Raw genomic sequence first — 14,130 nt, 5'->3', positions numbered from 1 at the left:
TTGTATTTCCCAAGAAAATATGTAATGGGAATAATGGTTATTAAGATAAATATATACTAAGCTCATCCTTGGGATATAGTTGCGGTTGAATGAATGGTGGTGAGGGTAAGGATTTATGCTAACTTTGCTAAGGAAAGGACTTACTGTTATTTGCATCACAGCTATGTCTGGAAAGTGCTGTTCTAATCCACACCTGCAAACTTAAGAAACAATAACTGCATGAGGAACTATCAGTCTGGAAACCTGATCCCAAACTAAATGAAGTCAGTGTGAGACTTCCATTGATTTTAATGATTTGGAGCCAAGTATTTCTAAGACAAAAATCAATATTGTCCCACAGTAGTAAAGTTTTCATGTGTTTCTATTGATTCTTTTGTTGTAGATTACAGGATACCTTGGCACTGTCGAGATACAAAGTTTCAACAAACAGGTTTGATTTATTAACATCTGCAGTAGCAAGTATTTAGTGAGTGTCAGCAAACAGAAGTCTGTCAGAAGGAGCACAGCGGACAATGACTTGTTGCACAATGGGAGTTGGAATCCAATGGGAACAGGCTTTTCTTAATAGCAGTCTGTCAGAACTCTCTGTGGTGTGCTAAGCACAAGTTGTGCATTCCAAAACTTCTTTTTTAATAACCAATGAGAGCATTAAGTGTAAGAGAAGTCTCATCTCTTCTGAAGTACCTCGATTTATCTCCTGCCTGAATCACAGTGAAAAATAACATTGCTATGATAGTATGATTGCAAAAAAAAGATGCCAAACTTCTCAAATTAAATTGAACTCAGCCTGTCAGTTATTCTTTATAGTTTTACAAATGATCACCTTTTAAATACCAACCATGAAATAAGGTGTCTTATTTCAGAGATACATTGCTGCGTTTATAGCATCTGACTTACAAATGCTAGTTGTGGGCATGTCAGCAGAACTGCTTGTCCCAGTACTAGTTACAGCTGTGGACTATTCAGCTGCCAGCCCTGATGCAGCACTCTGTACTGCCTTAAAATCAGTCAAAAATCTCCTGTAATATCTCAGGGATGCCTCTTCAATTGCTAGGCTTCTAATTCAACCTGATTTCAATACTATTTGAAAAATAAATAGTTCATACAGTTTAAAAATACTATGGCTATAGTCCAAAGCTATACAACTTTCCTACTCCGCACCCACATGGTAATATTTTAGTACTTCACATTCCTTTATGTGATACTCTCTATCAGTGTACAAAGAGTCAGGGCACCATCTGAAAGGATCATTCTGCTGGAAGAAAATTTGAAACCCTAGTAGTCTCAGAACCATCCCGTTCCAAACCCAAAGCTGCTAATCACGCCTGACAGACCACAGAGTGTTATGTTCACTTGTATTTTCAAAACCGCGTAAATCTTAATTTTCTAATTGAATTTGTAATTACTTGTCTTGTAATTATTACAGTAAGAATCTCTCTAACGATTTGATCGATCATAACAGAAGTGCAGATACCATGTAAATCTTATCGAGATCATCAAATAATGGGATTTTTGTTTACAAGGTGTCGATTGGTTTTAGAAGCTTTGATAATGACTCCAGACAGTCAATAAATACGGAGACTTTTACATTGCCGGTAGGAGCCAAACTGAACTATCTAATCTTTTTAAAATGACAGACAACACAATGAACTCTAAACTTAATCCCCTCCAAACACTAAGGAGACAGTTTAGTGCTTAAAGTACTATTGAGACTCAAAACCTACATTTAAAAAAATCATTAAGCATCGGAGTTAAATACACAAACCAGGGAAATTCAGAGTGAAGGCCACAGCTCTGGAGTGGTTTTCCTTTCCATGGCTCCCGCTCTGTCTGTGGTGGGCTGTGAGCCTGCCAGCAGCTCCTGCAGGGCAAGGAAAACACCTGCAGGTCTTTTGAAAACAAGTTTGTAGTTGAAGAATTTAAGATACATATATATATATATATATAAAAATGTGAAGTCTTACTCTGTGTTCGAGTGAGGAAATTTTGCCCTAAGGTCTTTAAGAAGAGATGGGGGGGGGGGGGGAAATTCTGCAGGCAAAGTTCCAGCTGGCAGAATTTACCCCACTGGGTTCATAACCTCGGAATGAAACACGTGTCCTTTAGGAGAAAAACGGAACCATAAATGTAAGGTGGGGGAGAGGGTGACAGGCAACGGCTGATGAAAAGTCTGAACAACTTTTTCTCTCTCTCCTGGTGGGGCAGCACCTCCAGGCACTACAAGTCACTGAGATTAACTCTGAAAGACTCCTCCTCCTTTACTTGAAATTATGAAGCAAGCAAGTCTTGCTAGAAAGTGACACCCACCACAGTTAAATGTTTCTCTCGTGCTTGTCAACAAAAAAAAAAAAAAAAAAAAAAAAGTTTGATAAATTATTAAATACATTAAAGTATGTAAATATGTAACACATATAAAATCTTCCTTTATTTAACTTTTTTTTTTTTTCCTGACTGTAGGGCTGTATCTTCCACTAGTAATAAAAATGCATGAAAATATGAATATTCATTATCAATTCTATCAGATAGTTGTTTGCTTTCTAACTTCTTTACTGTTGGCACACTCAGCACAGATCTAGATCTGACCAGTATTGATTGGGTGTCACCATATTTTCCATGGATTACATCTTGCAAGTCTCTTTTGTTGATCTGTCTTATAAATGTATGTCTAGCTAATGAGTGGAGGAATCGGTGTATTCAAAGTGTTCTCCTCACTGCTTAGCACAATGCTTGGCAGACAAGTGCTTTGGCTTTGTTCTTACCACAGCCCATGTATCTTTATTGGCTTCCCTGGGTAAATGGAGACAAGAGGCTGTTAAATCTCCACCTTTATTATTAATCAGTTCCACTGAATAGGTACTTCCTGAGATCTTTTCCAAAGCCTCTCTATGGCTTACATAAATTTTTGTATGTAGAGGAGAAAATATGATTTAAATAACTGTTTGGACTTAAAATCAGGGATTTTCAGATATCACAATCTGCTTACTCTGTTGAATGCAATTTGTTCCTCTTCAAAATTAAGCATTTTAATTCCTTATGGGTATCCTCTTTTTTTTTTGGTAAGTTACAGCGAATAAACTCAGACATTTTAACAACTGATTCTCAAGCCAGGAAGTTCTCAAGCTCCCCCTGTCTGCATTTTGCCATGATTAGTTAATTAAGCTCGTCTTTCTGGTTCAGGCAGACTGTAGCTACACATTGTTTAAGCTGTCATTTAGATGAGCTGTGTTATCAGGACAGCCAAAATCTTGTAATGTGTTGTTACTGAGAGCTGTGCTGCTTGAATTCTCATGATGAGATCAACTGGCAGAGGTGAGAGAGTAAGTATTTATTTGGCATTCCTGTCTGGTGTTTTAAATCGTTCTGTGCAGTCTCTGTTTATATTGAATGCACAAGCTGTATCTCGATTTTGGGTTACAGTTCTGTTAATGAATTTTGCTGACTCACAACAACATTCAAGATGCTGTAATATGATTTTTTTTTATTTTTTTTTTTAACTGTTCAAATGACAGGATTTTGATGTTCAGTATTTTATCAGGTGGTCCTTTTTGGTAAAAATTAGGGGAATTTTCTATTTCATGATGCTTATCCTTTGCAGTGCTGTATTTTCATATTGCTTGATAATTACTGCCCGAGTCAGAGAAGAGTTAGGCATATTGTATAGAAAAAAATAATGTTACTGAACCAAAAAATTTCTAAGTACTGCATCAAACTTATTTGGATTTATTTTCTTTCTTTCTTATTCTGCATAAATCTTTATAAGTCACTCTGATAAAGATTGCTTCCAACATATACTGCTTGAGCTTACTATGCACTAAAAGACAGGTACTGCAGAAAACCTTGCAGGAGAGAAGGCTGCTAAAGACCTCCACAATTGGTCATGAAAAAATCTAAGTGCTGTCCAGCGGGAGCAGTACCTACAATAAGAGCCTCTGCTTTCTTTCTCTGTTTGGTGACTTACACAGCATTTGCAGGTGTTTTCTCTTTAAAGGTTTCCTTGTGAAAGCAGAGGAGACATAAGGGACCAGCCTCCTAATTAGCTACTGCAGAACCTTTTACTCCTCTATTTGCTACCACACATTCCCATTTGTTTTTTAGAGGGAACGGATTTGTAGCTGACTCAGTTCATCACAGATCAAGCTGTAATTCAAGCTCATTATATTATTATTGTTATTATTTGAATGTCTATGAATGTTTGTATTAGTGGTAGCTATGAAAGTATTTATGAAAGTCAAATGACCACTGCTGGCATTGTGGACAACACCTCCTTGGCCTGGGCTGGGTGGCACAGGACTTGGGAATTAGCACTTCTGTGACCCCTGTGGCACTACAGGGCAATATTTGAAGTGTGGCGCAGAGCTCATGGGAAGCAAGCCCTGCTCCCAGACCTAACTCCACCATGCTGTGGGCTTTCTGCTGAGAAGGTAGATGACAGGACAGCCTTTTTTCCTTCAAAAAAGAATAGCTGTAACTGTATCATGAATTGCCAGCTGCGCAATGGCTTCACAGGGAACTTTACAGGGAACACACACTTCCCAATTTCTGAATTGATCAGCCCCTCTCCTGGCTTTGCTGAGCTGTCTGTGTATTTTTAGCCATGTAACCAGATCTGGCTTTGTTTTCGTGATACATGCTTTTTTTTTTTTTTTTTTTTTTTTAAAACAGGAAAGCATTCATTATCAAATGTTGTGAGAACAATACAGTAACTGGAGGTTATTTAATATGAAAATATTGTTGATTGTTCCTTCCCTAGAAATCTCTCTTGGCGACTCACTTCCTGCCAAATGAATCAGCAAAAGCTGCCCCTGAAAGTTGTTAATATATAATACAATCATCCAGCACCGCACTTGGTCCTTATCTATAAAGTTCATTTGTGATCAATGATTCACATCACCCTCTGATTAGTCTCTGAGCACAAACTGTTACTTAATATAAATTAATGGCCTTGGAATCTCTAAATAAACATACCCTTTTGTTTAGCATCATTTCCTATTTTCTTACCAAAACAGAGTCTTACTGTAATTGTTCAGTTTTCACTGGAAAAAAAAGTGTTTGTGGACTGCTGGAATGTTCTTAAAAAACAAGTGGTTCCTTTCAGAACCATTGGTGCTGATTTTCAAGATTTAACCTGCTGTGTTCATTGAGTATAACTGGGAGATAGTACCAGTACGCAGCTACTATTGTCAGATAGGGTTGAGAAATGGTTCCTGCCCTCATTTACTGGGGAGGGGAAAAAAAAAAAAAGTTTTATCTTGAAGTACAATACTTTGCCTATGTAAGTCTTCTGTTATTTTCCTGACCTTTCAAAGTAATACAAAACAAATAAGCTAAATTAGCTAAATATTGTTAATTTCAAACACTTCCTCTTGCACTTCTCATTATTACTAAAGTAGCCACGTTGCTGTCACAGGTATAACCAGGTTCTTTGGTAAACAGCAGTCCTGAAGGTTCCCTCTGGCCAGTAATTAAATAATTAAATTAATCAAAATAACCATCACAGAGTGGTTTGCTAATGTTAATGATCCCCTCTTGCAAACTTCAGTGGAGCAAGCATGAAGAATGCGGCAGAAGCCTGACCCACAGAGAGCTGGTGCAAGAAGCTTTCTGATCATTTCTTTTTTCTTTTTCTCTTTTTCTTTTTTTTTTTCTTTCTTCTTTTTTCCCTTTTTTTTTTTTTTTTCTTTTTCTTTTTCATTTCCTTTTTCTTTTTCTGGTAGTTACTTGATTTATATCAATTAGATGAAGTTTAAACTAAGCTGAAATAAGAACCTGGGAGGAGATAAGTGCCTAGAGACATTTAATTTAATTAATTGATATCCAGAGTGATTCAAGCTTATGTTCAAGCAAGGGATTTCTTTTCCCTAAATTATTTAAATAATACAGGTCATGATAGAAGTGATCCAGTAGGTTGTTCTAGTGATTCTGCAGGGCATTGCTTTGCAGTGAGGACAGGCTCAGGTGGAACAGTGTCTGTCTATCCCAGTCTACCCTTGCCAGGCAGAGGTCACCTCCTTTGACATGTCCGTTGGGCACAGGCTCTTTACCTCAAATGTCATTTCCATTTCTAATCTGTTCTGTGCCACTGACACGCACAGCACCTTTCAGGGAAGAAGCAAAGCTTCCCCATGCTCCTGGGCAGCTGCTGGCTTGGGGTCTTACCCAGTGCCTGATCCTTAAGGCAGGGAGAACAACATAGTACTTGTTCCTTGATGGCACCAACATTATATAAGCACAGAGAATGAAATGTGCTCCTCTTGCTGTGGCTCAGGAGTACCTCCATCAAACAAATAGTTTCTGTGGCTCTACTGACTTTTACAGAGATAACATCAGTGCCAGTAAGGATCTCTCCTAATATGCTTAGGCACTTGTAAGATGTCAATAAAATGTCAAAAGGAGTTGGTGATGAACTTCCCTCCTAGGAGAGATGTGTAATGTTTTGAACAATTAGCTATAGAAATAGCAGATTAAGTGTGCTATCAAATGTTGTTACCTCTGTAATCTGGTTAGTATTTGTATATGCTGTCTTATTTTGAAATCTAATGTAATTAAAACAGAAAGCAATGTATTTACAGATTTTTTCTGTAATCCAGGAAGCATAATTTACTTACATGTTCTGAAAAGACAGAGTCATTTCCCTCTTGGCAAGGAATACAGCAGCAAGCGATCAGGAAAGTTCACAGCCTTGAAGGAATACATTTTATCAGATGCTTGCTACAGGGATGTTTCATGCAGAGACACAGTAGCAGCTCACTTCTAGTGATGTCAGTTCCTCAGCACAGGAGCTCTCCCAGCACAGGAGAACTTTCCCAAGGTTCTTGGCGTGGTTAAAGCCTAACTAGTACAAGTGCGATGCTGTAGAAGAGGCATTTCCTACTTTCCCTTTCAGCTTTGGTGGGTGAAGTCCAGAGATGGAGAGAAGGGAGCAGGATGAAGAGCAGCACTGGGCAGGAGCACCTACAGCAGGATGGGCTTTTGTCGTGTACTGACACTAATGGACTTCTGTGCATGCAGCTGGCTACAGATCCACAACTAGTTATTAGGTCTTTCTTCAGATGTCATAATCTAACATAGTTTCAATATGGGTGTAAACTTCTCCAGAGAGCCATGAAGCCGAGCCAGGGGCAATTTTGATTTATTGTGGTTAAATGTATATTTATAGGCAGCTGTGATAGGTACAGCAACATTTACACAGCAGATTGAGATTTTTTGTTGGTTCACATCTAAAGGAAGCTCCTGCATGTTTGAAAAAGGATTGAGAAGTAATTGCATCCAAAATCTTTGTATCAAAGTTTCAAACTCGCTAAAAATCACACAAAAACGTTCATGAAAGCACTCCATGTCATGCTGCCATTGTTGAATCTTTTTTTTTTTTTTTTTTTTTTTTTTTTTTTTATGTTATGGTGTGTGATGGCACGAGGTGTGGATGTCTAAAATGTTGCTGATCTATCTGGGTTGGCTGTGCTCTGCCACATGGCTGCAATGTCCTTTCTTCTATCCTATGTCATGTTATCATGAGCCACTGCAATGGGGAAAGATGAAAGATGATCCAGATGAAAGTGGGTAGACATACTGCACTGATATCCATGTTATTTGGGAATAATAAAATCCTCAGAAGTCTGTTACTGAAATTCAAAGAAATTATTGGAAATTTTGCCCCCAAATAAGTTTGACATCAGTAGGTAAATGTCCTCACCAAATAACTGCTCTGCATCTTTCCAAGACCTCTGACCAAGAGTGAGTTAACCTATTTAGTTGACCAGCCTTTGCAATATGTGTTGGCAACAGTTGATCATTTTAAGTGCTCCTTGGGGAAAACAATTTAATCCCTCACATCTTTGTGTTGCAAAGATTGGACTGAAGAAAGGTGAAGTGATCAGGCTGCTGTGGCACAAGATCAAGGCAGAGATCAGTCTGCAAGATGTACCTCACTCTCAGGAGGACTCCTTTCCCCTTAGACTATGGCCAGAATTTGGAGAGCAGGGTCAGATATCTCAGGTGACGGGAGCTGAGTTCTGCTCTGTGTTGCTCAGGAGAGGGCTGATGGCTCTTAAACTGCCTATACTAAGTCTACAGCCCAGCCTTTGTTAAGGTGCCATTGCATCAGACTGGTATTTTTCATTTTTAATGTATGTCACTTACATCATATGCAGGAATTTAATTCATTGGTAATTAATAACTTACCTTCAGGTATGACCTGCTCTTAGCTGTGAAGAAAGGATAGTTGCAAGGGGCACCTCAAAATACCCAGTGTTTATCAGTAGTGATATGACTGGTAGGAAGGGGTAAAACCCAGAGGAAGTTATAGTACTGTGATTTAGTTCAGAACTTTTAAACTTTCAATCAGAATGGCAAAACTCAAACATACAAGTTACGAGGTAGGGACCAAACTCATTAAATGTAATAATTCTTTCTAGTAGTAATTTTACTTTCACATGTTCACTCCAAACTTGATAAATTATCTTTTAATCTAGTGTCTGGTAAAATCAGGCTGAGTAGTTACAGTATCATTTCATCTGCATTTGTGTGACATCCAGTGGCTGGATGGGTCAATCACAGGCACCAATTTCTTACCAAAGGTATAAAAACCATTCGGAACACTAAAGAAATAAAAGTACTGGCTATTAATGCTAACAGAGCAATTGCTTAATTTTAGTTTAAAAATAAACAAATGATTAAAGAAGCCCCAGGGAGTGCCTTTTGGACTTGTACATATGTAACACAGTGCAGCCCTTAGAATTCCCTGTGCCTGCCTCTGGAGTGAGCTCTCCTCCTCTATGCTCCTGCTGGAACAACTCATCACCCCTGTCAGAAATGAGTAATTTATGTTTTCCTGTATTGAATTCTTAACTGCACCATTGGTGTCAAGACTTGTATTAATTTTGTCTGGCACAGTACTGGGATCATTTTGGTTGAGACTTTTGAAATACCAAAAATAATCCAGTATAACAAGACTGATATGCCACTCAGTATAGAATTATATTTCCAAAAACCTGTTTAAATTGAAAGCATTAGAACGCCAGTCTCATGTCTGAAATAGCTGCCTGACATTAAGTTGTGCAAAGTATGACAATGACGTGAGCCTAGTATTGCTCTGAACACTGCAGGTTACCAAGCAGGTAATGAGTAGTAACAGTTCTATTTGTTGCATAAGGGCACACACTCATATAAAAATTATTGTTGTCCCAGAACATTTTCAGTATGTTTTTATATTAAAACCAGCATCTGTTAATGCACAGAATGAAAAAGGTGAGAATGTGAGAGTTTCTCTGCTTTTCCAGTCCGCTTTTCGAGGTCCATAAACCTGCTCTCTTTTTAAGAACACTATTTTTTTTTAATTTTTTATTTTTTAAATCTCATAATACTTAACAAAGAAACCAAGCATTGACACCTAGTGTCTGAAATAACTTGAACATAATTTCAGGCTTAATGTTTATTACTGGTGAACTATTACAAGGATGTAGACATATTATTTTTGCCAACAAATTTCCTATAAGGATAAATTAGACATACAGAGAAAAATGACTGTACTGGCCTGAGTACTGCACACAAGGCAAATGTTACTAGCAGAGACAGGAAAACAGCAGCTGTGCACCATTCTTGGACACAAAGTCCTCAGGAGTCACGAGGTTAGTGCAGGATCTGTTTTTTCATGCCTGGTTCTGCTGACTGCAGAGTCGCTTAGTCAACGATAATGATCAGAATAAAAGTCCTCTCCTGAAGTTAGAGCAGTTTTTATGGCCTTCCTATGGCTAGGAAGAGCAGGCCAAATATGTCTGAAATGTATCTAGAAGAAAACAAAGATCAGATATATGAAAATGCCCTTGCTGAGATCGAGTCCTTTGAGCTGCCTCTTGGAACCACCCTAAGGTATGCATCATTTAGATACAGCTATATTGTTCATGGTTGATTTGTTCCACTCTTCAGCTGTTCTGACTTCAGTCAGCCCAGTGTATCACAAACTTTGTTAACTTGACATTGAAATCTATTGGGTAGTGGGATTTAACTTGGGTGTAATTGGGCCTGGTTGGAAAAATACAAACCAAGGACACTTGTGCAAGTCTTTACTGGGAGAAAGCTGTCTTTGGCTGGCTTTGTGTTCTCCAGAAATAAATATATTGCACTTAAGCATGAAAATAAGGGAAGAATCGCTCTTTTGTATAGCAGAGCTTTAGCTTAACAGCTATATTTCTATTGAATTAATTGCTTCTTATTCTTAAATTTGTAATAAATGTGACTTTATTTTTAATCACTAAAAACAATGCTTAAAATTTTACTGTTGATATCCCTAAATATCTGAAAATGTAAATAATTTTTTTCATGTGCAGTTTATGGAAACACTTCAGTGGTGAGGGTATAACTGAAAAAATTCTTCTGCATATCCACACTTACAAAAAAAAAAGGTAATATGTAAAAGATCATGATGTTATGTGCCTAAATATATTGTCAGTAGCTGTAGAAGACCTTTAAAAATAGCCCGCCTGCTGCTGTGGGCATCACGTTGCAGTGATTATCAGGCTAAAGAAAGAGAATTTCATTTACCCTGAAAAATGTATGTGTTGATCTATTACTTGAGTAGTTTGTTGATGGGGTGTGTGGGGCCGAGGGAGAAAAGAAGGAATGTGGGAAGATCGTTACTGCATTTTTTTAAAAAAGGAAATACTGTATTTCTTGAAGGAAATACTACTGCAGTGATATCCTGTAGCATTTTCCCCAATTTTCTTTCTGCAGCACACATTTTGTGTTCTACATTTAGAATATTCCTTGTTGTTTCAGTAGGTGTCATCAACACCTTCAGTTAAGTCAGTGCTGGCTTCCCACCCGTGCACAGACAAGAACACAGGTGTATCCTGTCTCCTGAGCATGCAGACACAAGGAGTAGCTCATCTTTGGCCACAGACCGCAATATATGTGATTTAAATAGAAGAGGAGCTATTCCTACCTGACTGAAAAAGGAGGTTTTATGGCACTGGTGCCCAAGGACACTAGCACACAAGCAGCAGCAATGTAGAAATACAATGCCCGTTTGCAGTGCTCCAGATCAGCTCCTGAAAGGCAGCAAGGCAGTGCTTTCGGCATTGGGAAGCTCAAACAAACAAACAAATAAACAAAGAGCCAACGCGGCGAGTAAACAAACAAATCGAGGCCCAACAAGCAGAGCAGAACTTCCCATTACAGCAAGGCCGCTCTTGAGCCCGCGTCCGCCGTGAGGTGCTGAGGGACGGAGGTCTGCGCCGCGCGGCGCCGCCGGAGCAGCGCGGGGCTCAGGCAGCGGGACCTCGTCCTGCCGCGGGTGGCACGACTCCGCCGCCGGTCTCCCCCGGTACCCCCCGCCCGGCTCCGCGGCCGCCCCCGCCCTCGGTCCCTCCCCGGAGCCTCCCGCAGCGGCGCGGCTGCCGGGTCCCTCCCATCCAAGATGGCGGAGAGCCTCCCGGAGCATGATCGGATCCTGCAGGAGATCGAGAGCACCGACACGGCCTGCGTCGGCCCCACCCTGAGGTGAGGGGCGGCGAGCGTTGAGGTGCCGCCGCCGGGCGAAGGTTTCTCCCCTCCCGCCCCGTAAAGCCCGGGCCCGGTAGGGCCCGGCTGACAGCTCCTCCCCGGAGACGGCGCGGGGCCGCCCGCGGCGCCTCCGGCGGGAGCGGCAGCCTCGGGCCCCGGGGACGCGCGGCCTCCGCGGGGGCCCCGCAGAGGCCCGACCGCCGCTTCCCGTCGGGACTCCCGACAAAAAACGGCCGCGGGCGGCTGCGGCTCCGGGCAGGCAGTGCTGACGGCAGGGAAGAGCGGCGGTGCGGCCGTGCCCCCGCCCCCGGTTATTGTGTGCGGGGGAGCGGCGCGTTGCACGGCTTCCGGCGGGGCCGGCGCTGGGGCCACCGGCCGGGACGTGGAGCCGGGACCTGCTGGGTGTGGGCTGTGCGGCGGGCTGGGCTCCCGGCACTCGCCGGGAACATCCTTCGTGGGGGTCTGCGCTGGGAGCCGGAGCGAAAACTAGTTTCGGGTGGGGGTTTGTGTAAGGCCGGTCGATGCACAGTCGATAGACTTATATTTCAGTGTGAGTGGAAGCGGTCGTCTAAAATTCACCACGGTGTTCCTATTCCTGTCCTGGGCGTTTGACAGCATTCATGCCGTGCTCTCAATGGCTGTTCTTTTTTAATCTAGGTACTGGCAAATGGCGTAATTGAAGCGTCAAAGAAAGGATTTTGCTTGATCTGTGCTGCTTGGAAGAGGCAAGCGGTGCCCTCAGCCCGGGCTGCTCAGGGAAGGGAGGGCTTGGGGGCAGTGGGTCGGGTATGGTGTCGTTATAACCAGGAGAGGACTCACATTGAACTCCACTGCCAGTGGGTGAGAGATGTCTGAAGTGAGGAGGTATGGGCGGCAGCCCATTGGTGGTTTTCTCTTTGGGAAGATGTGGAGATTTGATATGCACGAAACTGGAAGAGGCGGTTTGCAGGGCTGGGAGTGCACCACCGGGTTTCTTGATGGGTGCTGTGTGCTGGGGTATAGGAAATGGCAAATGAATTGGGATGCTGAGGAGCTATATACCAGGCGCTTAAGGAACAGAAGTGCTTGCTGGATGCAAAATGGGTCATTTTGTACTTCACAGTGAGTGATGGTGATATAGTTGACTGTATATGGCTGCTGCCCTCCAGCACTGAGCGTGGGTGTTTGCAGTATGGGAACTTGAGCAGGGCCAGGGCTTGTCAGTCCTGGCAGGACTGAACAGGAGTGTGGTGGTGGTAGAGCGGCCCAGGCACCACCTTGGTCTTAGCCAGCTCAGAACAAGCTGCACGAGGCTGCTTCAGTCTCCCCTTACTGCTCCTGCAACTCAGCCAGTACCAGACATGCATGCACAGGTGCTGAAGCTGAGTGTGATGGGGAGTTTCACCTGAGAGTTCATAAGTTCTGGCTGAGAGAAGGCAGCTGAGGTGTTTTCAGGCTTGAGTTGGCCCTGGAAGCACTTCAGCCGTGCTTGAGCTGACAAGCCCAGGCACAGTGAAGCTGACGTCTGCAAAAAAGTACTGCGAACCCAAAAGACATAGCAGCAAAATATTAAGTACAATTGCAGCTTTGCTACAATCTCCAAAATAGAGCTTTTATTAGAGCAACTTATGTGAAGGACATAGAGAAAATAGGATTGAGCAGAGGAAGATGATGTGTTTGGGGAACACAAGTGTGGATGGTGGAAAGACATAAAATATGAAAGGGACAATGTCAATCTCTTACCTGTGTTATACGTTTAAGATGTCAAAGCTTTAATAAATATATTTAGAGTCATGATTTTTGCACATGGTTCCTGTCCTTTTTGTTGAAATGAGCATATAGGGATTTCTTGTTATCTCACTGACTTGCCAGAGAGGGAGTTTTGCGTTGGTGACAGAATTGGTAGAAAAGCAGTGTGGGTTTGTGTGATGTAGCTCTTAATACTTACATACAAACCAGTAACTTGGACTGAAGAACATTTATATCTGGCTGAGCACTTTGAAAGAAGCCTGACTGACACCACAGAAATATTTGGCTGTTTTATAGAATCAGAAATGTTTAAAACCAAGACTGAGAGGTCTGCTTAGCAGCCTGTTAAAATTGGTAAGTTGCTGTGAGAGACTGAAAAGCCTAAAACCCCACTTCCGATTTTGAAGTGTATTTCGATAAACAAAAACTTGAACATAAAAGGGAGCATTATTATCTGCATAAGGCACAGCTTTTACTTGCTAAGCAATATAAATGAAAGAAATAAGATGGATAATTGTATGTGCAGTGCCTAAGCCACACCACATCAAGTGGCCCATTGATTCTCAGTCGAGGAATCCACTGATACTGTTGTTTCACGTGATGACTGAAATTACATTCACTTCATTATATAACATGGAATATTTTACTAATCTTCAGTGCTTGAAGAACATTTACAGCACTATGACATGAGGTGCAGCAATAATATTGCTATTTAAACAGCAGAACAAAGGAAGGGGCTTAAGGCGAGTGCTTTGGGTAGGAAGCGTGAGGTAATGCTTAATGCCAGAGATCATAGGATATGCAAGATCTGACTTATCTCCAATTGCTCCTGTCAAGATCTTAATGTTTTCCTAATGCTTTACAAGCAAGTAGTTTTTAGTTTTTTTTTTGTTTGTTTGTTTTGTT

At 41.4% G+C, this 14,130-nt stretch overlaps 1 protein-coding gene and 1 long non-coding RNA gene across 10 annotated transcripts in view; one reads left to right on the top strand and one right to left on the bottom strand.

Annotated features, from left to right (window-relative positions):
• Nucleotides 1–9,306: 9,306 nt before the first annotated feature.
• LOC122175265 lies at nucleotides 9,307–11,231 on the bottom strand. The gene is made up of 2 exons (XR_006177369.1): nucleotides 10,937–11,231; nucleotides 9,307–9,781 (listed from the first exon to the last, which is right to left on the bottom strand). It is a non-coding gene; the product is annotated as an uncharacterized LOC122175265 (long non-coding RNA).
• EXOC6 (exocyst complex component 6) overlaps nucleotides 9,665–14,130 on the top strand; it is an 83,400-nt gene continuing 78,934 nt past the window's right edge. For 3 of the 9 annotated variants that reach the window (XM_042862771.1, XM_042862768.1, XM_042862767.1), the window contains exon 1: nucleotides 9,667–9,864. In XM_042862771.1, coding sequence (XP_042718705.1) covers nucleotides 9,743–9,864 — 122 coding nt within the window. In that variant the 5' untranslated portion in view covers nucleotides 9,667–9,742. Of the gene's footprint in view, nucleotides 9,865–11,395; nucleotides 11,494–14,130 lie in introns of those variants that run through there. The other 6 variants (XR_006177368.1, XR_006177367.1, XM_042862772.1 and 3 more) reach the window with 4 other exon arrangements.

This window comes from Lagopus leucura, unplaced genomic scaffold (genome assembly GCF_019238085.1).
Source record: "Lagopus leucura isolate 7727_CA_CO unplaced genomic scaffold, USGS_WTPT01 Super-Scaffold_739, whole genome shotgun sequence".
Taxonomy (NCBI): domain Eukaryota; kingdom Metazoa; phylum Chordata; class Aves; order Galliformes; family Phasianidae; genus Lagopus; species Lagopus leucura.
This window is presented reverse-complemented; position numbering and strand designations above follow the sequence as displayed.